At 45.2% G+C, this 21,814-nt stretch overlaps 1 protein-coding gene across 2 annotated transcripts in view; it reads right to left on the bottom strand.

Moving 5' to 3' along the window:
- The window catches only part of pawr (PRKC, apoptosis, WT1, regulator), a 62,011-nt gene extending 47,310 nt beyond the window's left edge, over window positions 1-14,701 (bottom strand). For both annotated transcript variants that reach the window (XM_080851015.1, XM_080851014.1), the window contains exon 1: window positions 14,059-14,701. In XM_080851015.1, coding sequence (XP_080707141.1) covers window positions 14,059-14,637 — 579 coding nt within the window. In that variant the 5' untranslated portion in view covers window positions 14,638-14,701. The remainder of the gene's footprint in view (window positions 1-14,058) is intronic.
- Between the last annotated feature and the right edge of the window lie 7,113 nt (window positions 14,702-21,814).

Raw genomic sequence — 21,814 nt, 5'->3', positions numbered from 1 at the left:
ATGTTATCTGGAAGGCCTACTGGAAACATGTTGATCAGATTAATATGACTGTGGGAAAAGCACAGCTTCAGAAATGAGATTTAATTACGGGATAAGGGTTGGTGCTTGGGATGGTTGAAAAACAACACGCCGCACGGCTTAGCTGGCACATCGCTGCTGACAGGCCACTAATACTCACATATGAAATATGGCCATGAACTATGACCACTTAATATTTCACCACAGGAACTTAATATTTCACCAATAGAGCCAGCCTGACATCAGTGACTAAGAATGCTGCCGGTCCAAAAATAGGTTTTAAATAGAAATTGATCGTCTGATAGCATAGTGTTGGGTGACGGAACAATAGACTGTGACTATTCCATGACAGTGGCATTATGTCAATATGGGAGGGATCATAATGGATAACAAATGGATAGGCTAATATTTATCATCCATTTGTAACATCTCACAGAATGAGCGAGTGCAACCAAGGTGCCTGTGTTTGGGCACAGTCATCAAACTAACATCTTCAAAAAACGATCATAAAATTACTTTGTAAAGATTTGAAATAAATAAATAAATAAATACAAAACAATAAAGCGTGTAAAGAAAACTGGTCAAAACTGGGACAAATCCAAGAAGGCAAAAAGCAGTGACCTCTGTACGTATTTGAAGTAGGCTATTTGTGACGGATGTAAAATCGTAAAATCGTTGTACCTCGGCAGTGCAGATGGATGCATAGTGTGCAAGGAACTCTTCCCACACTTGTGAGAACCTGTCAAGTGTGCCACGTCATGCTTCACCGTGGGAGGAGGGGGAAAAGCAGAGTAGTTTGGATAGAGAGAGAAACAGGGGCGAAGATAAGCAGGTCTGAACTAAGGCATTAATTATACCAGAGGAAGACAGGGAGTGAAAAAAAGAGGGGAGTAAGTGAAGGTGAGATAGGGAAAAAGAAATAGATAGAGAGAGAGAGCGAACAGGTGGAGAGCTTAAGAAAGAGAAAACAAATGAAAGAAAGAGAGAGAGAGAGAAGGGAGGGAGGGCAACCTATATAGCTGCACGCTGAAGGCATAAGGGAATGGCAGGAACAATCCCTCATTATCTGCAAGCCTGGTATTTTTATTGGAGCTCTGTGCACACAGCCATGGTGCCAAGAGCAAGTCTAAACTCTCACTGGGAGACAGCAGGACAAGTGGGAGAACCAGCCTTTCAGTGTGTGATCCACCTGGCCGGGGGCGATCTGCTAACACACCAGTCCCACACGACACACACACTAATGCAGACCTACACACCAGTCCCACACAGTAACGCAGAAATACACACCGCTCCCACACGACACACTCAGTAACGCAGACATTAGGCCTACATTCTTGCTCCTGCTGCCAAACCCACAACATCCATCACCTCTGTAACAGACACACAGCACAATGACTACCATTTCTTATGTAAGTTCCTGATATTGAATAACTGAGGATGCCACATACTGCTTGTGGATGTTGGCGTTTATGGGATGAACCAGCTCTGCTTTCAGCCTGTCAAGAGACACTGAACGTTCCTCAGTCTTTATACAGCAAAGAGACACTGGATACTAGCAGACTACGTGTCCATTGATGTGCATATAATACAAACTCCAATATTGAAGATCGCCAATACTCAATTGGTGCACATCAGCCCGAAAAATTGAAATCTAGAATATGTTCACAGTAGGTTTAGGCCAAACCCAATCAGGCATTGTAACACACTCACACTTACGCACAGAGAGAGAGAGACAGATCGACACTCACACTCTCACACACACACACACGCACACACACACGCACACGCACACGCACACGCACACGCACACGCACACAAAAGCCTTGTGGTTATGTGTGTGGAGGCCATTGTGTGCTGTTCACACCAGACTGTGAGTCACCCTTTCTGTCTGGGGATCAAGCACCAGCCAGAAAGGTGAAGGGAGCCCGCGGTGGAGCTGGAATAGCCCAGGCCGAGGCACCTCAATCTCAACACAGGACAACTCGACAAGACTGGATGACGTGGAAGCAGGCCAAAGATAGACATGCGTCCGACTCAATCTCAACACAGGACAACTTGACAAACACTGGACGACGTTGAAACACACCAAAGAAAGAAGTGCGTCGGAAACGAGACTTGGCTGTAAAATGCCAAACATTTGGGAACGGCAAAGAACCCAAAAAAACAAAACCCATCTACTCTCACAGCATGTGGCTTGGGCGTCTGGTCTTTCTGTAAGGGGGAAGCTGTGCTAATGAGTAACGTCCAGGAAACAGGAAATTCAATTTTGCGTGTTGTGCAAACCACATGGAAGCGCTAAGTTGCTACGGTCAATTCAGTGGTAGGAAGTGTCCCCTTGAGTGGATACGCCCTCCTGAATCTAGTTTGTATTCCTCCTGTTCTCTCTTCTGGGTCCAGCCATGATGGACACGCTCGCTCACTCTTTTCCTAATGAAGATATAATGTACTGTGTTAGTTTTACTCTCTAAAAACATTCTAGTCTGCAGTCGTTAAACAAGGCTAATTTGGGCGTGTGCCCGGGCCCGTATGCTAACCACATGTTTACGGGCCAATGTCACGCTGTTAGTGTGCTGGATGAGGACATTCCAAACAGGAAAAGCGTTCATTTTCACTATAAACAATGTAAATGGGCCAAGGTGAAACCCAAACGCAAGGTAATCACCGGCACACAGGCACATCCCAGAGACATATTAGTCCGCTTTATTGCCACTCTGAGCCACCTGGCAAGCATTACGTTGGAGGCTTTCATTTTTTTAATCAGTAAACACCCTACGTAAAACCTTCAATCTTTATCTCTCTCTCCCTTTCCCCTCTCTATCTCTATCTGTTTATATGTACTTCCATCCTGATAGGCAGGACAGAATCTTTTTCAAGGGAAAGCTGATCAGTAGTTCAGTGGCATTTGTAACCAACCAAAAGACCAAGGCTGCAGTCGGAGTCCGTCTTATCCTCTTTTCCTTAACCTGCTTTTCTTGACATCGAAACAGTGTGCCATGAGGTTAAGGTAATATGTGAAGCAGAAATGTATCTGAAGTGCTATGCAGTGCTATGCAGTGCTATGCGTTGCTATGCGTTGCTATGCAGTGCCATGCAGTGCCATGCAGTGCTATGCAGTGCTATGCAGTGCTATGAAGTGCTATGCAGTGCTAAGAGAATCCGACCGCACGTATACTAGGCTACTAATTATGCAAAGGTGGATGTTATTGATGTGAGTCACGTTGAACGCTTGTCGAATGCGTTGTTCGTATTGCAAAGAATTGTGGGTCGGTGCCAACTCCTCTCCTTTTGTAAAGGATGTAACAGCGTACCCTATGCAAAAGGGTAATGCGAAAGGCTGGATTGCAGCTCCTCTCCTAAGCATTTAGAGAATTCGACCAGCTCATGGCTTATCATGGCTGCCACTTAGGAACCTTCCTAAGCCAAAAAAAGACTATTGGAAAAGGGCCCCAAACCTTTTTGTCCAGAGTGAAGCGCCACAGAGGCACTCAGCTCATGTTGACTTATGTGCAAGAGCCACACAAAGAGGGTGGAAACGCTCTTTATCTGCTGGTAAACAAGCCGCCGCCATGAGGACAACGAGGCTGTAGCACATCCCTGGCTAATGCCTTGCAGATGAGCTATCCAAAAGGACTGTCCTTTTCAAATCAGCAGAAGAGGAGTGGAGGGGGGGGGAGGGGGGGGGGGGGGAGAAAGGGAAAGAGAAAAACAGTGAAAGGTTGGAAAAGAGAGAGAGTGTGGAGCCAGCTTCACGCGTAAATAAATCACGTGAACCCAAAGGCTAAATGCCACGCCGGGGTTCAAATCCCACAAGCAAGCGGAGCATGACAAAAAGAGGAAGAAGAGGAGGACAGAGAGGCAAAAGAGGAGAAGAAAGGGTAGAGCTGAGAAGAGGGCAGGGAGGTGGGGTGGGGGGGGCGGGGGTCTAGCAGCAGAGGAATGCAGGACAGTGCACTCGCAATCAATGAGGGTTTCTGGAGAACGCAAATCCAATCGGTCACGCAAAGCCAGGCCGTTTTGCTGGTCAGGCAACTTTAAATAGGGCTGACTGGCTCCAGGAGCAAAGGTTAATGTAGACACAGCAAACATGGAGGAGAGGAGAGGACAGGAGCAGTAGGGAGGAGGGAAGGGGGGGGTAGGGGCAAACCCTGCACAGATCTCCCCAAATTGCCATTTGGCTCCCCGTGTTAAGGCAAGGGCGTGTTAAGGCGACAGATTAAAGGAGAAGCTCAGTCTCCCCGACCGAAACTTCAGCACCAGCCAACAAAGCAGGGCGTCTCAGGGTGACAGCTATGTAAGGAAGCCAATTAAGCCTGCACTGAGTTTGTGTTCGTGTGTGTGTGTGTGTGTGTGTGTGTGTCTGTGACACTGAGGGTGCAGCCACCTTTGAAAGGAGAGGGGAAAGCAGAGAGGAATACCGATAAGGGCTGGGGATGGGGCGGGGGGGGGTTAGGGGGGGGGGAATGACAGCATTGTATGACAGCAAGATGGCCAATTAAAAGTTAGATTGGTGTCCTGTATAATAGTCTCACGTCAGATGATTGGGGATTCCCTGCATGGTACTTTTAACAACACCTGCGCAAAACAAACAGTACAATTGACTCTCCCTGAGCAATGTGCAGTAGTACTGTAAGCGGGACCCATCTGCTGTGTGTGTGTGTCTGTGTGTGTGTGTGTGTGTGTGTCTGTGTGTCTGTGTGTGTGTGTGTCTGTCTGTCTGTGTGTGTGTGTGTGTCTGTGTGTGAGTCTGTGTGTGTGTCATTGTGTGTGTCTGTGTGTCTGTGTGTGTGTGTGTGTGTGTGTGTGTGTGTGTGTGTGTGTGTGTCCCATCTATCAGCAGAGAGCTGTGGACCCATCTGCAGAGCTCAGCTAATGGCTTCAGCACTACACAGGGAGGCCTTGACAGTCTTTTGGGAGGAGGGTGTCTCACCAAACAAAATTGTACAATTAGCTAGAGTGAGCTAGGTAAACTCTGGAAACACCCCAAAATCATAAACGCTGAATTAATTCAAAAGTGTCACTTCTGATTATACTCCATTTAGCCCCCCACCTAACAATTCTGCTTCTGTGAGATACCTCCCATGTGCGTTCATTGAACATGTATTCATGCTGTAAAGAGCTGCAAGCAAACAGCCATCACATGTACAGTACCAGTCAAAAGTTTGGACAAACCTTCTCATTTTTTGAGAAGTTTTTTCTTTACTTTTATTATTTTCTATATGGTAGATATCCCTTTTTTGTTTAGAACATCACTCCATATGTGTTCTTTCGTAGTTTAAATGTCTTCAGTATAAATTAACAATGTAGAAAATAATAAAAGTAAACAAAACACTTCTCCAAAAATGTAAAGGGGTGTCCAAACTTTTGACTGGTACTGTAGGTGACGTCTGAGGGGTGAGCAGCATTGCTGTGCTACCTCCTTAACCTTGCCATGAGACTAAAGGTCAGACATAGACAGACACACACACGCACACAAACACACACACACACACACACACACACACACACAGAAGTGGAGGAAGGAAGAGCCTCTCGTCTCCACTTGATGTCGGAGAAGATGAGATAGTGGAAACGCTTTCTCCTGATACCACTATAACAGCAACAAACATACACACACACACACACCCTTCACACACACACACACCCTACACACCCTTCACACACACGCACAACCTTCACACAAACACACACACATGCAATCATATACACACACACACACACACTTGTGCAGTTGCAATTGAGATTCTGTGGTGGAATTTTGTATTCATTTTACACATGGGAAGTTGTAGAATTTAATCAGCATTTGTGCCTATTGGAAAATGAATCCATACGCTTGCCACAGTTTGTGCCATGCCAAACCAACTGCGATACAGTGACCACTCTGTGCCCTCGCAACTCTGCCCCGAAACATGACACAGATTCACACAACACTGTGTGTCAGACGAGGCCACTCACACAGTGGCTCCGGCCTCTCTCTTTCTCTCTCTCTCTGTGCCTGGAACACATCCTCCCTGTCGTGCGTCATCTATCAAGGCCAGATATGAAGCCACTTTCCAGTATACGCTTTGTATTTAGGCCTGTCCTCAGGAAATCAGACAGTCAAATGAACTGCATGTCCGTGCACATAGGTAGGTGAAAGTTCAAACAAAATCATTGGAAAACGAAAGTGTGTCAGAAGAGTGTTCGGGTGGTTGTGTGTGTGCTGAAGCTTAACAGGAGTTGTGTGAGACCGGACGGCTTAAACAGAAAATTATTTTATGGAACGGCCATGTCGGTCATAACTTCAATCAAAGCTGTAGCATAACCGAAAGATAATTATTCATGAATAGTATTCTGGAATTTGTCAGTGAACTAAATATTTGAGTGACCTTTAAGAGATAGTTTATGCAAGACTGGCTAGCGCTTGGTTGATGTGTCTGATGCTTTCTCCTGCTAAGAAACATTCTTTTAGTTACCAATAACAAGGGTTGAAAGTACTTGGCCATGGATAGTGGATATCATATCCGTTGAAGATACCAAAAGAACAACTAAAAGGGAGTTATCAATTCATGCAGACCATGTTTATCATCATCCAATTCACAACAATAGTCAATCATGCTTTATGGTTAATAAAAATGCCCAAATCAACAGCCTTTTTCTGAAGCCGTATGCCTGTGTGTGCCATATAACTGCCATATAACTGCCGTATAAGTTCTGTTGTTTGGTGGTGCGTATCGGGCTGATGAGAGCTGAGCTCAGGGTGTGTCCACATTGTCAAGATTCCTCAGTGGCACGGGGCGGTGAAGTTTGTTGTGTTTGCCCTGGCGTTGCCACGGCGCCTTGTTTGCTTTACAACAGCGTGCGTGTTACGTGGGCAACGGTTCCAGCATCAGAGAAGGGTTCCAGCACGTACAATCAGCAGGGTGCCACCTTGATGCGAACTTTCCCCATGACATCATCTGCTATAAACACAGCTGATTGCACATTACCTTTGGTACTCACGTCACACAGAGAGCTCACGACAGCAGCACACAGTGAGGGCATTCAGTTCAGCATGATCCCAGACCCAGAGGGACTCAAACCCATGGTCTGGTCTGGTCTGGTCAGGGTGCTCGTTGAAGCACACCTTCTCACTTTACTACCCCCCCCCCTCCAGTGGGCAACACATGGAGAACCTCGGGGCTTGACAGACAGAGGAGCGCAGTACGAGGAGGTGGGACAAGACAAGCTCCGGACCTAATGGAGGCGCGCAGTACGAGGAGGTGGGAAGGAAAGGATGAAGGTGAGAGAGGGGGAGAGAGAGAGGGGGGGGGGGGGTCAGACCTTTCCCCCGCAGACACCCCCATGGGACAGCATTCAAGCTGGGCTCACAGGTCTAGAAGAACTCCAAAAGCACCGACTGAAATTCTGTGGCCAGAAATGCACCACAGGTGGCAACACACAGCTGAAGTGAATAAGTATTTTAAAATCGGTAACACACACACACACACACACACACACACACACACACACACACACACACACACACACACACACACACACACACACACACACACACACACACACACACACACACACACACACACACACACACACACACACACACACACACACACACACACACACACACAGATTGTTGAGGTTACTACTTCATAGAGCATCTCTTAGTTTGTGGGCATTCCTTTACAATTGCCCCAAAGAGCTGGAGATCTTGGGCAGCACAGCTTTCAGATCAGGGGCTTCGTGACTGTGGGTTATTTGGGACCAAAATTATTATTCCATTCTTTTTGTGTTTAGTGGTCACATTCCCCCTATAACCCCCCCAAATACACACACACACACACACACACACACACACACACACACACACACACACACACACACACACACACACACAAACAGTTGCCGCTTCACTTGCCTCTCGTGTCCCTTTTCATGTGCGTGGCTACAATAGCTGGAGATCAAACACACATTCTGGTCAGCACAATCTGACTCTGATCATTACAGTGCTGCAACTTGCCCCTAGAAGTATGATATACATCGGGCCCTTAATGCCTCACATTCTTCATCCTCTGACCGCCACCTCCTTCCCTCCCCTCAAAGCGAATCATATTAGTTTCTCGGGCTATGCGCAGGCAAAACAAACGTGTCTTTAATGACTTAAAGCCTGGCTTAAATCCTGAGACATGCACAGGAATGGCGAACACCCAAGAGAGGCATACAGGGGGGGACATCGGGGGCAACCTGTGCACGACCGAATTCCTGAGGGCTGCTACCCCGTTACCATGGCGCTCAGGACCCACTCGATCCCCGTCTCTGGCGTTAGTTGAGGCCTGGCGTGAAGAGTGCCAGTCTTTTGTCTTATAGGGCACTGTCGTTCTCTCCTGCGTGCCTGCATGTACCTGTCGCCACTTTCACCGCGGCCTGTTCTGCCAGGGAGCAAAGTCTGAGAGATATCCATGACGACGGGAGGTTAAGGAGGAAGTGACCCGGATGGGACGGCTTGCGTTCGCCCAGCTGCTGAAAGGAGCAGTTTGGTTTTTTTTTGGTGAGGTCAGCCGTGCCGATGCGAAATCTGACTTTGGAAAAATGCTGTCCGCATTTTGAGTCGAGACCTGATCTGTTTCCCCGAGGGCTCTACTCGAGAGGATAGAGTGAGACAGGCAAAGACGAAGAAAGAGGGAGAAACAGAGGGATGAAGAGAAAATATGTAAGAACATAAGGGTGGCAAAATATTACAGAAAGTCAAAGACAGGAGAGTGTACACAAAGTGTGTCAGGATGAAAAAACGAAGGCAGAATGAAACAGAAACAAAGGAATAGAAAGAGACACGAGAGCGATAGAGAGTGATAGAGAGAGAGAGAGAAAGAGAGAGAGAGAGTTGAGCCAAGCCTGCATTATTCTACTGCAGTGAATATAAACAGACAGACCCCGAATGCCTAATCACGCAGAGTGGCCTGATTAACGCTGACTCAGAAATCCCCCGACACAGCCAAACCAGCAGGAATGTCCGACAAACGAGTTACATTTACACTCGCCTCCCAGAGCAGATCAGCGCCCGCACACACACACACACACACACACACACACACACACACACACGGGCCAAAATCCTTCCTGTTTCACTCACATTGTCACAGGTTCGCCCACTCTCCCTTTTCTCTCCTAATTCGCTCCAACAAGTACAGTAGAGCTCTTCTGTGAAAGGAGTGGGGTGAGAAAGCTAATGCTAACCTGCTTTGACTAAACAGCAGGAACCTGAAACTCGACGCTTATCAGCTGAGACACACAGTCAGGGATGGTTATGAATTCATAGACGGTCACTCTGTCCCTTCTCCACCTGAACAAATGTGCCTTTGTTCAGTCCATCCCTCTTTCAGCCCCTTCATTGACGTGACTCCAAAACACAGATCAAACTCTAACCTTTCACTCAGCAACCCCCCCCCCCACACAAAAAAACCTAATAATCAGGTGAGTTCACCGGGTCAACCCGCTCTCCATGCCCTCTTGTCTCTTGCACGTGCTTCTTGCGGTTAATGAGTGACAACTCCAGCGGTGACAGGGCAGCGTGTTATTTCTCACGCAAACAGAAAGCTCCAGCCATACACAAACATACTGGAGCTCTACAGGGCTGTTTCTAGTAGCCCACTGTCCACTGACAGCTCGTCTGGAAGCAGAGAGAGAGAGAGATAGAGAGAGAGAGAGAGAGGGAGACAGAGAAAGAGTGAGTGTAACACCTTGAGAGACAGAGTGTAACCCCTTGAGAGAGAGAGGGAGAGAGAGAGAGAGAGAGAGAGAGAAAAGCAAGTTCTTTCTCATTTTTGCCTGTCAGGGACAGAGTGTAACATTATGAGAGACGGAGAGAGAGAGAGAGAGAGACAGAGACAGAGAGAGAGAGAGAGAGAGAGAGATACACCTTGAGAGAAAAGCAAGTTCTTTCTCATTTCTCGTACATGCCTGTCAGGGAGCTTTCACATTGCAGAGCAGAGTGAAAGTGACTGTGCATTCTCCGAGAGCTTTATTAGGGAACATTCCATTCTTCCACACAGAACCTATTCACCCCATCCCACCCCACCCCACCCTCAAGGAGTGACTTACAATCTTACTAACATACAGGGGTGTTTGACACAGCATGAGAGATAAGTTACATAACCATGCAATACTTTCATTGTCAGGTGTTTGCATACCACTCCATGCTTCACTGACGCACCAAGACAGTACACCTCTCTAAAACAAGACCTGGGAGTGTATCAGCTTATTGGACCCCAATCAGTAATGGTACTCCTTCATGGTTTGTTCACATCACCCAATATTCTGAGCATTGGTGCTAATGATTTCTGGCTCCAGACCCCCTGCCACCCTTGTCTCGGCTGCCTGTCTGTTTCTTTCAGTGATTTGCACAGTGACTATTGAACACGGCCTCACACCTCACCCATCAAGAAGGGGTTTTACTGAAGTTGGACATTTATGCAGTGCCCTGGAGAAACGACCTTAAATCCCCGTGCAAAGCCCATTAGAGAAAGGGCCATGTTTTACGGTGTGCTAAAAGATTTTTCATGGAAGGGGCGAGAGGCCTACATGAACACTTTCTAAGGCCCCCCCCCCCCCCCCTTGCTACTGGCATTCCCGAAACTCAGAGACAAAACACGGAATTTCTCTGTTCCTGTAACATGCACTTCTTTTTCACTCAACCCTCATTAAGGAATGAACAATAAGCGGGGGGGGGGGGGGGGGGCTTCCAAAGCGAAAGACATTCCTCAGGCATTGCTTAGTTGTTTGGGCTACAACTTTGAACCGAGCAACGTGGAGCTTCATAAATTCCTGTTGTGTTCTGAGAACAAGAACAAAAAAAAAGAACCTGCGCAAATAAACGTCTAATGACTAAACCCTTGAGGTATTTGCAGTGATGTGTAATAGTTTAACCAAACACAAACACACACGTCAAACACCCTCCACCCAGCGAGTTTGTCTATAATTCAACATCAATAACTGCTCCATTTACTAACAAAGATTGACAGGAAGGCATGTAACCTCCCTTCTCAGGCTGGTACAATTTCAAACAGCCAATTTTAGCTGTCAGGTGAAGTGGAATTCTTCTTGGGGGGTAAGATGTTAAACTTGTCTGAGTTCAGATTCCTGCGCTTGTTATCCACACTTGACAAAAAAAAAAACTTGTTTTAAAAAAAACGTAACAAATGCTCTAACATCGTCTCAGAACATGCACTCCATATCATGCTGAGGGCGATTCGCCATGACACCAGCCTCAGGTAGACAGGGCGTGTAGAGCAGTTCTACACATGGCCGCCCATCCCTGAAAGTGGAAGGCGAGGGGGATGCTGGGATACGGGTTCCTCTCCATGGGGCACCTTTTCCTCCCCCCCACAGTCGAACAGCTGCCCTTTGTAAAGGGCTCCTCTTCGTACTGTTTACTGTAACACAGTGATGATGGCATTTATCGCTTTCAAAGGCGGCTGACATATCACAGCCCCATCTCCGGTGGTGGCGCCCACCCCGCCAGTGAAGCGGTTCCTGGCACTACTCATCCAGCTCTTCAAAACCCAAAGCTTGTCCTTTTTGTCTTTTTTTTTTTTCCACGCTGCTGCTGCACACTCTATTGAGACTCCTGTAAACAAATACCCCTAGCTGCAGAAGAACTCGCAAAAAAACCTCATAAAGGAAACACTCGGATTGAGAACGATGCCAACATTTCTCCCAATGTCCTGTTCTTCTGATAAACGGTCTATCCAAGTCTGTACAATCATAACATGTGGTAAAGGAATACCACATCACCACTGAAAATGGAACAGGGGGAAAAAAAAAGTCGAAAGAGAATACAAACAACCCCCTGTAGAGAATAACTGGATCCAGATATGATTTGTCTTGCGCTTTCTCCCGTTCCTCAAAACATGTAGAGTTAGCGAGTGGCCAAATTATACTCTTGACAGTACATAGACTTCTGCATTCAAACTCAACACCTTCTTCTCCCTGTTTGTCGCCTAAGCCTGTTTGTTCTGGCCCGGAAGCCTTAAGTGGAGAGGTGCCAAACACATCCTACTTTATCTACAAAATGGGTTATGAACACGTTGAGGTAAAGCCAACTGTCAAACAATGGGCTAGCCATTTATGAGCGCTTGGTTGGTCTAACAGCTCTGAAGGAAAATAAACTCCATCACTACATGCTGGTGCCCATGTAGCGAAAGACATTACTAGGAACTTCCGGGGGAGAAACACACTTCAATAGGCAGTTTGCACTTCCTTATCAGAGGAATTGAAAAGAAAAACCACTGGACCGAAGCTTAAGTAAGTGTAGGGTCTACAACCTTGAACTTTGAACATTCCTTGTGGCATCTACGGGTGTTTAACAGTGACCAGCAGCTGAGAGGAAAAGGGTATGTCTGGAGCCACTGATCACAGGATACCTAAAATGGATTCCAGTTTTATTTACTAGTTATGCTATTGGGCAAAACCATTAAATTACTCATTCGAAAGTGAATCAGTCTTAGAGGCCATTTCCACCACCAGGTGTGCATAATTCACAGGCTAAGCATTCAGGAAGAGAAAACACTATGGGTCATAAATCAGAACCTCAGTAGTTCCAAGGGACACCTTCAGACACTCCATTCTACCAACACCTTCAGACACAACATTGTGAGCACATTGGCACACAAACACACACACACACACACACACACACGACAAACATTAGGGTCCGGCACCATTCAGTTATCTTCACACCATCTCTTGCTCAAGGCCTGGAGGAACCTGCCCCCCCCCCCCCCCCCAGAGGTCAATACAGACCACAGACATCATACATCCTCCTCTGTCCTCGATCAGACACCATAGAAAACAAACACCATTCAAGAATGTCAGAGAAGAAGACTGTTAATGCAGCGTTGTGATAAGTCAAGCAGCTTCTCAGCATCCTCCTGTGTGATAGCTTATCATGTTTCGTGTGCACTTTTCAATCAACATTCCTCATCCATTCAGTCATTCCCCTCATTTAGCCAGCAGGCAAAGAGAAAATTTGACAAAAGCAATGAATATGTTGCCCCAGAAATTGGCCAATTTACATTTTTCTGCGGTTATGAGCCCAGCAAAACCATAAAGTACCGATGTGAATATCTGGCATGGTCCCTCACACACAAAAAAAACCTTAGCGCTTGGCCCCCAACCAGTTCCCAAACTACTTAACTCTGGCAGAGAGGAGAGCATAATGACAGGATGTTCTGAGCCAACTAAGACACTGGTCAGCCTCCAAGACCAACTACCTAGAGGGCAACATTTGCTGGGAGGTTGACAGAAGAAGCCAGTCTACATACCATAAACCCCATGAACAGCATTCCTTCCTGCAAACAATTGGGTTTTGGGAAGTGTGTGTTCTATAACAGTGACAGCGGTCATACTTGAGTGCATGGGCTGGCAGGCCGCAACGGCTGCAACAGCGTTTTCTCATCAGCGTCTGTTCTTTTAATCCGATTCACGGACGCTGTGACATGATTTAACTGCAATAACAACACTGCACGCTGGGCACATTTCCAGCATAGTGATGAACAAGACTTGTTTTCATTTCGGTGCCAGACAGAAGGTCTTTATAAACACTTCACTGGGAGTAGAGTGTTTGCTGGTACATTTTTGAACGATTTCAAGCTGGGTTTTGTGGAATGGCAGTTTTGTTTTTCCGGCTTTTATTTTCATCATCGTTATTTTGGTAAAGCAGGTCAACTAGCGAACTGTTTTGCTTTCTCCACATTTCATTAATCAAGACTCAGACCGAGGTGGGTTTCATTAGCTATATGAGATAACATGTTTATATTTAACACTGCCAAAGAGATAACAGCAGTACTGACTACGTTCCCTTACGGTCTTCATGAGCTGCTGCAGCTGCTTGTTGCGTAATAACTGTGCGCTGAGGTGTTGCCTACCTGTAGGCCTGATGCGTCTAACAATGGTCCCGTCTTGCCACACTACGCCCAGACATGTTACACAACCCTCAACGCAGACATACATTTATGGTGGGAAAACGTGAGGTCACTAGAGTACTATATAGAAGACAGTTGTACTCACCTCATTGGAAGGTATACTGACAACTCCTGTAGACCTTCGCTTTTCTCTCAACTTTCTTTTCTCAATCTGTCCCTTGCCTTTCCTGGCACTCGGCCCGGAGCTCTTCTTCTCTTTGCTTTTGCTGGGTGATGGACTTTCCTTATCGCTATCCTCGCAAGCAGTCGGGATGGCTTCTGGTTGCTGGATGTCAGGCACCTTCTCCGGCTGCGGTGCTTTCTTCGGGTTCCCTGTATCGGCACACCTGGCGGCTGGTGTCAGGTGTGGGTCATCGTCGGGCCTCCTAAGTGCGGAGGATGAGGACGACCGGGCCATAGGGTAGGCTGAGACACAATTCACAGGCGTGGAGCTGCCACGATCCGGATTGCCGTTGTTGTTCAACTCGGTAGTTGGTGCTGCGCTGCGCGTCTCACTTTTATTATTGTTGGCCCCCAGGGAAGCAGAGCCTGTTCCACTGCCAGCGCACACGCCTGTGGCTGCTGCTATGTCCCCAAGCATTTTTGCTCTCATCTTCTCACGTTTTGCCTTCCACTCCTCGAGAAAGTCCGTTGTTGCATTTGGTCTAAACCCGCCAGTTGCCATGTCTTCCTCTGTCGTTGTGCAGAATTGTTTTCACTTCACTTATACTTGTTAACCACGCCACTTGTTGAATAATTGTAGCTTCCGTTTGAACGCAGGGAACCCTATTCCCGGCAATCACACTGCATTCCTTCCAAGTAGGCTTGTACGAGTTGGTCTAGGTATCAAACAAACACGTTACACGTTAATGCAATTTTAAATATTTGAATGAAATACGACCCATGTCGAATTGACTTAGTGAACATACATGTATGCGTAATTGTCTCCTTATATACTCAGATGGCAATTGCATGTTTTTTAATTTAAGAATGTTCTGCTGCGAGTGTCACCCAAAGCTGTGGAACACCATGGTAGTTTGACCTGTTGCGCTAAAACCCTATCCAACATAGCCTAGCGTAGGCTACCTTTTGCTGGCATGATAAGGAAGTTTACTTTTCCAACTTAATCGACTTGACTCAGAACACACATTTCCGAAAACAAATGTCAGTTAAATAAACGTAGCCTACATTCCAACTGTTTTTAGTGTAATATCTGATGGCTGAACCCACCTGTGCTTTTAGCAGCGCTGTCGGTTTCTCAGGATCTGTCCGGAGGAGTAAAGAGAACTCACTGGCCAACTACATTCGTCACACACGAGCTCGAGAACAGTGCTCTGCCCCTCTCCCGTGCTTTGTGAGACCGTGCCGAGCGTTTCCGAAGTCTCACGATGGGAGCACGGCTACGCCGAACTATTACGAGCTCTGACGAACAGGAGCGAACTATATTTAAAGTATCTTAAGTAGAATCGTAACTCCTATGTGACCTCTTTTGTAGAACCAGGTAGCCTACTCTCTGTCCTGACGTTTTGGGAAGTGCACAAATGACTATGTAGAAGAAAAATAGACTCGCACATACTCTGTGATTGTTTAGGTATGCACCCTTTAAATGTATTTGTTTGTTTGTGTGTGTGTTCTGCCCAATTCATGTTGATTTGATATGAACGCTGGAGTCGCTTCAGATCATAGATGGAATGTCAGGTTCCATAACATAGCAGTGACAGTTTATTGTTGATGGGCTACAAGCTCCTGTGTGATCTCCCACGCAGATCCCACGGAGCGCAAAAAGATGAGTCATCCAACCCATTACAACAGACATTTGTTTTTCGTTCTTGTAAACACGAATACAGATGGACTGATCCCTGTATGGTACAGATGTATTTTGATATCCCCATTTTCTGCACTATAAAAGTGGGCTATATATATATTTATTTTACCACAGGCAGTCTGCTCCTCAGCTAAGAGGATCTCAAAAAAGTATTTTTGAAAATGGATTTATAGACAGGCATTCATATTGGTATTACATTTTCATAGTTTCACTGGCAGCCACTGTGTACTCTGCACAGGGCATAGGCCTGCCAAATGTGCATCTAAATGATGTGAAACATAAGAACAAAATAATGAATTTAAGATATGAAGATTTTGGTTAATTGGGCTATTTAATAGAGACCAGTTTGCTTAATAGCTTGTGTAAAGGATACATGCTTACCTATTCCACCCTGTGTATTTACAAATGTGCCTGGCATGTTGAACTGGATGTAACTGAATGTATGTCAAGGTATTAGAGAATTCCTCATGAGCTGTTTCTACAGCCTTCGTCTTTTGAAGCCCACGCTAGCACGTTGTTCTTGTCCTATGATTTAAACCCATATTCCCCACCAGTCTGAAATCTCATTTCATGTTGTGACAATGATGTCATAATTTAACACACAGCAGTGTGACAGTAATTGTTGATAATGGTGAGTGTGTGTGTGTGTGTGTGTGTGTGTGTGTGTGTGTGTGTGTGTGTGTGTGCGCAATTGAAAGACAAATCAATTGACAAATCCATACTCAATTCATAAATCAATAAAAAGAATTGTGTATTTACAATAGTAAAAAGGTAAGTAGGTAAAAACTATTGATAAATGAATCCACATTTCAAAATAAACTAGAGTATATAACTAAATAAATTGGATTTGTTTTTTGTTATTAAAGGATCCATTGGAAATAATGCAAAAGCACAATTTAAATTCAATCACACTCGTCTTGCTCACGTAGAAAAGTCACGGCCAAGAGAGCTTCCAAGATTGTGTACGGTTCTTTCCCACATTGTCGGAGCGGGAAAATGTACCTGGGGGGGGGGGGGGGGGGGGTGGTTAAGCTAGAAGCCTAAAAATAGAGCCTGATCTGAGGAGTGAGGTCACAGTGCCGCATATTTCGCATTTTTCAGCCTCTTTTTCGAAGCTGAAAAGAGGGCAAGGCGATAGCCTCTAGAGTGGACCAATGCCAACTCAACTTTGCCTTGCTTTTAACGACATCAATCGCATTTGGAGAACTCGCACGTCACGAGAAGTAAAGCAGGATGTATCGTCTTCTTTGAAAATTATAGATTGTGGTTGGCTCTTTTCCACACAAGGGCTCAAGGTTCTTTTAATAAACAGTTGGACAGGCCAATTAATGTACAACCCTTGATTGGTGCTTAGTTTACAAAAAAGCCAACCTAAGTCCCAAGTCCAAAAAACATTAACTTGTCTTCAGTATTTTTTGCTGGCCAATTTCCTCTTATTTTTCAAAGTCAGTGAGATAAATGATAGCCCTGGATGAATTCTCAGTTAGATATATCTGAGAGAGCCACTTTGGAGCACAGCATGATCTTTCCTATCCTGAGGGTTTAGGCCACGAGGACCACAAGACTGTTTTACTCATTTGACGGTTATAATGGAGTGGATCATGCATGTTTTCATGCCTCAGGACATAGTTTAGGCGTTGTCAGTGATTGTATCTTGAACTTTAGGTGTGATATATCTTGTATAGTTGAAAGCAGAGAAGAAAACACGATTTACAGATGGAGATAGAGGCATCACTCTATGTCATTGTTCATTGCATTGTTGCATCGTCACAAAATCTACTGCCAACATCTTTGTCTGCACTGTCTGATCTTTTTTTCCAGGTTTTTTTTCCCAAGTAGGTTTTGAAAAATCAAACATGGAGGCCAGCAGTTCAACAGTTCAAACAGGAAGTCAGATTAAAATGATCTGTTGTTGACTTAAATCTATGTAGAAAAATCAGTAGAAGTAAATACTAAACTAAATTGAATGAGGTGGTGATAAACTATCTCGTGAGAGGTACACGTTGTGGAACAGGGATATTTGATTTTCCATGAAGAGAGGGGAGAGGAGCAGGTTAATGGTTGATTTAAAGGTTCGGTCCACGATTCTAATCAAATGCACTTTTTGTTAAATTCAGCGAATTGCTCTTCTAGCTGTCCATTCAGTGTTCATGATGCTACACAGCCCTGGCTCTGTAAATCAGTCCCTTACGGATTTTGCAATCTTGTGATTTCATAAATTCTCACAAATTCATGGATTTTCTGCAACTGCAGTTTGAAAATGCCTCTTATTACAGCAAAATGTCCACAAAATGGGGAGTCATAGGATTTCTAGATTTGCGTATTTGCGATTGCATTTATTTTTACACAACTTTGTGTAAAAGTCCCATAGCAAATTCAGTCACCTTTGGCCCCACCAATCACAACATACCCTGGCAAGACCTAAGGGGGTATTCCAAGTATGTGGTTTACTGACCAAGCTAGGTAAGTTAACTCCAAATAAGTGGGAAACCTCCTAAAAGGAGACCCCTATGGTTTTGGTTTGCTAGGAGAAAACCACGTACTTGGATCACCCCCCAGATGGGGCAGGTAAATGAGAAACAATCGCAGCGGCTCGGGCCGAGCCATAAACAATCCCAGCCAATCAACACAGTGCTTCAGGAGCACAAAAGGGAGGGGTGTCATTTGATTGGCTGTTGAGCTAAAATATCAGCAACCTTGAAGCTGAAAACCAAATCACACGGATTGCATCTTTTAAGACATCTCAGAGGACTGAAGGTATTCCTAAAGCTATATCATCCAGGGCTCTAGTCCTCTCATTCACCGTGTCAAACATTCGTTAACGACAGCTGCACGTCCGTTTCTCTCCTTCCTTCGGTCCTCCAACGGGCACAACGGTGCCATCTGCATAATGCCATCTGGTGAACACAGTGGTCAGCAGGGGAATGAAGTGGGTCAACCACCTCGTCCAGTGTGCCATCTTTGGCCAGAGGACGCAGAAACAGTTTTGTGGGCTGTTTTCCAGCTGGGTTGTGCCATGTTTAACCCCCGGAGGACTGGTACTTGCTGTGTTGTTTTTGTGTGACTGTTAACGGCTGTCTACATTTTGATACATGGGAGGGGCTGGAACGCCACCCATATAATTGCAAAAAGAGGTGTGTGTGTGTGTGTGTGTCTGTGTGTGTGTGTGTGTGTGTGTGTGTGTGTGTGTATATATGTGTGTGTGTGTGTGTGTGTGTGTACATAAATCATACGTAAAACAAGTGACAAACATTCAAGTCAAACCTGTTACATTTGGGAAAAAAACACTTGTTTAAGATTTAAAGTTCCCCACCATACCTGGAAGGATAGTGTAGAAGATTAGTCATGTCAAAAACCTGTTATGAAGAAAAAAGGAAAAATCAAAAAAATATTCATTTTGGCTGATGGGGAAGGAAAGGGACAGGAAATTTGCCATTGCATAACTATGGCATTTGCATACACATCCATCATGCTCCACGAGGGATGAATGGCATCTCCTAAACTGGTTTCAGTGTTTTTAATTGATATAATTAGCTTCATTTATTTGTTTCAGTGTAGCTGGCCCTCATTCAGCACTGTAAATAAAAACAAAACTGACTGTGAGCGCTGTTCAGAGGTTGCGCCTTTCAAAGAATATTTGCGTAGAGTAATGAGAATTCCACATGTTTGAGCTGGGGGAACTGAGGCTATTTGTCTTTCATGAGAAGGGCTTTCACATGTCTGATTCTGCAGGAGAGGGTTACTGGACCCCCTTGCTGCTCCTGCCACTTAAAGATCCAGTCCGCGATTCTGTTTTGGTTTCGATAAAAGTTGTTGACATTTGAGCTCAACAGCCAATCAAATGACACCCCTCACTTCCGTGCTCCCGAAATACGCGTGCTGATTGGCTGGGATTGTTTATGGCTCTGTCTGAGTCACTGTGTTTACTTCTTATTTACCAGTTCCACCCGGGTGGCATTCTACTGGTTTTCTCCTCACAAAACAAAGCCACAGGGCTCTTCTATTAGGTTTAGTGCTTACTCTGAGTTAACTTACCCAGGTTAAGACACATTTGAATGAACAGACAGAAGACCATGAGCAACAATTTGCTGAATTTGACAAACGTATGGGATTAGAACCGCAGACTGTACCTTTAAGGCCCAATTCTGCAGCTTCAGCAAAGTTGGTCTGCTTGAAGAGCAGGAAAGATTAAGATTTTAGACAGACGAGTGGAAAGAATGAGCAAAAAAAAAAAAGGAAAGAAGAGGGATGAGAGTGCTGGGGTTGGCAGGGGTGCCAGGGAAGATAATGCCTGTCTGTTGCTAGATGGTTTCAGACCCCAGGAAACGTGTTGGCTCATCAGGAGATCTATTGGATCACGCAGACGATGAATCATGAGCTTCACTTTGGAGATTTGCGCCCAAATATGTGACAGAGGATGCTAGGCACGGCCAGAAAATAGTATGGGTAGGACATTTCTAATGTCTCTGTCTGCCTGAGAAAATAAATCGTGGCTTTGCTCTGGCTAGCTCAGCTCTGGCTTAAGAAGCCTGGTATCAAATCAACGTGGGCATTCAGATCTTCCTTGTGCTATTTTTCTCCTAAGCTTTTTATTATTAGGTAGATACATGGGGACTGATAATTATGTTATTTTCAGTGACGTACAACATTAAAGCCAGCAGTTTTGTATATGGTTATAAAAAATCCATGTTCTTGCTTATTAAGATGTATAGGAATGATGGCTTTTATAAAAAACAATTAAATAATCTATAAACTCATAGATCTCAAGATGAACCGGTATCATAAACTACTACAACAATTTGCTTTGTATCATATTTATCCGGCTCATTTTGTATAAATGTTACCATCAGGCTCTATGAAGTATGTGCAAGTCACATTTACTCTTCTAACTCCACACACACAGACACGCACACACACACACACACGCACGCGCACGCGCACGCGCACACGCACACGCACACGCACACGCACACGCACACACACACACACACACACACAGACACACACACACACACACACACACTTCTCCTTCAGCACTTGGCAGGTGTACTTTGGTGGTGCTTAGTATCCTTGGATCTCCTAACATCCTGTAGCTTGATTGTTGTGCCTCATTTGCAAGTGGCTTTTGGATGAAAAGCATCTGCTAAATGAATAAATCTAGACGTGAATCGTTGAAGCGGGAGGGGTGCACTCTCTCTGGAGATGTACAGAGACCTGGCGGTGTGTTATTCCTCTTCCGTGAGTATAGAAGGGGGGGGGGCTTAATGCACTAGATTGTTTTGAGTGTTTTAGAGACCGCACAGGCTGTGAGGCAGCATACCCTTCAGTGTTAGTGTGTGGGTGGGTGCATAATGGTTTTTATCCTTGGTGATGAGAACCTCTTAAAAATGAAGTGGTGTAGCTAACCAATGGATTCAATCTCTTAAAATTCACCCAGCATATATATTTTATATAAATTCACATAAGTAGACATAACCGTGTACAGTGCACAGTGCACATAGCTCTGTATGTAAACACACAATGCAGTGTGCTCATCTTTCACTTTGTCTCAAAGTTCTACCTCAAAATTGAGTACAGACTTCCGTAATTCTCTCCAGGTTTGGTTTGTTGTGAAATGAATGAATGTTTTACTGTAATTAAATTCGTTTGTTTCTGTAATGACCCTCAAGCAGTGATTTTTTTTGTTCTTCTTTTCTTTCTCCAACTCCCTGTTTTAGTCTGGGCTCTCATCCAGCAGATCTTTTTCCCCCATTTGCTTTGGTCAGGGTCCTGATTAGGCCAATCTGGTAGAGGTAGCAGCACAGAACGGGAGGAATGTCCCAGACACAAACCAGTCTGGCAGACACAAGGAAAAATAAGTGTACCTTTTGAAAAGACTGGAAAACGGGAAGGAGACAAAATTGGGGAAAAGGGCCAAGTGGTTGTTGCAAGCCTTAGTGTAACCATGGCTCATATTCACATTCTCCTCTTAATTGAGTGTTTGTTATGCTCGATGAAAAGCTCAATCAGACAAGGGCCGTTCAATATAAAATGCCAA

This window comes from Sprattus sprattus (assembly GCF_963457725.1).
Source record: "Sprattus sprattus genome assembly, chromosome: 14".
NCBI classification, from domain to species: Eukaryota; Metazoa; Chordata; class Actinopteri; order Clupeiformes; family Clupeidae; genus Sprattus; species Sprattus sprattus.
This window is presented reverse-complemented; position numbering and strand designations above follow the sequence as displayed.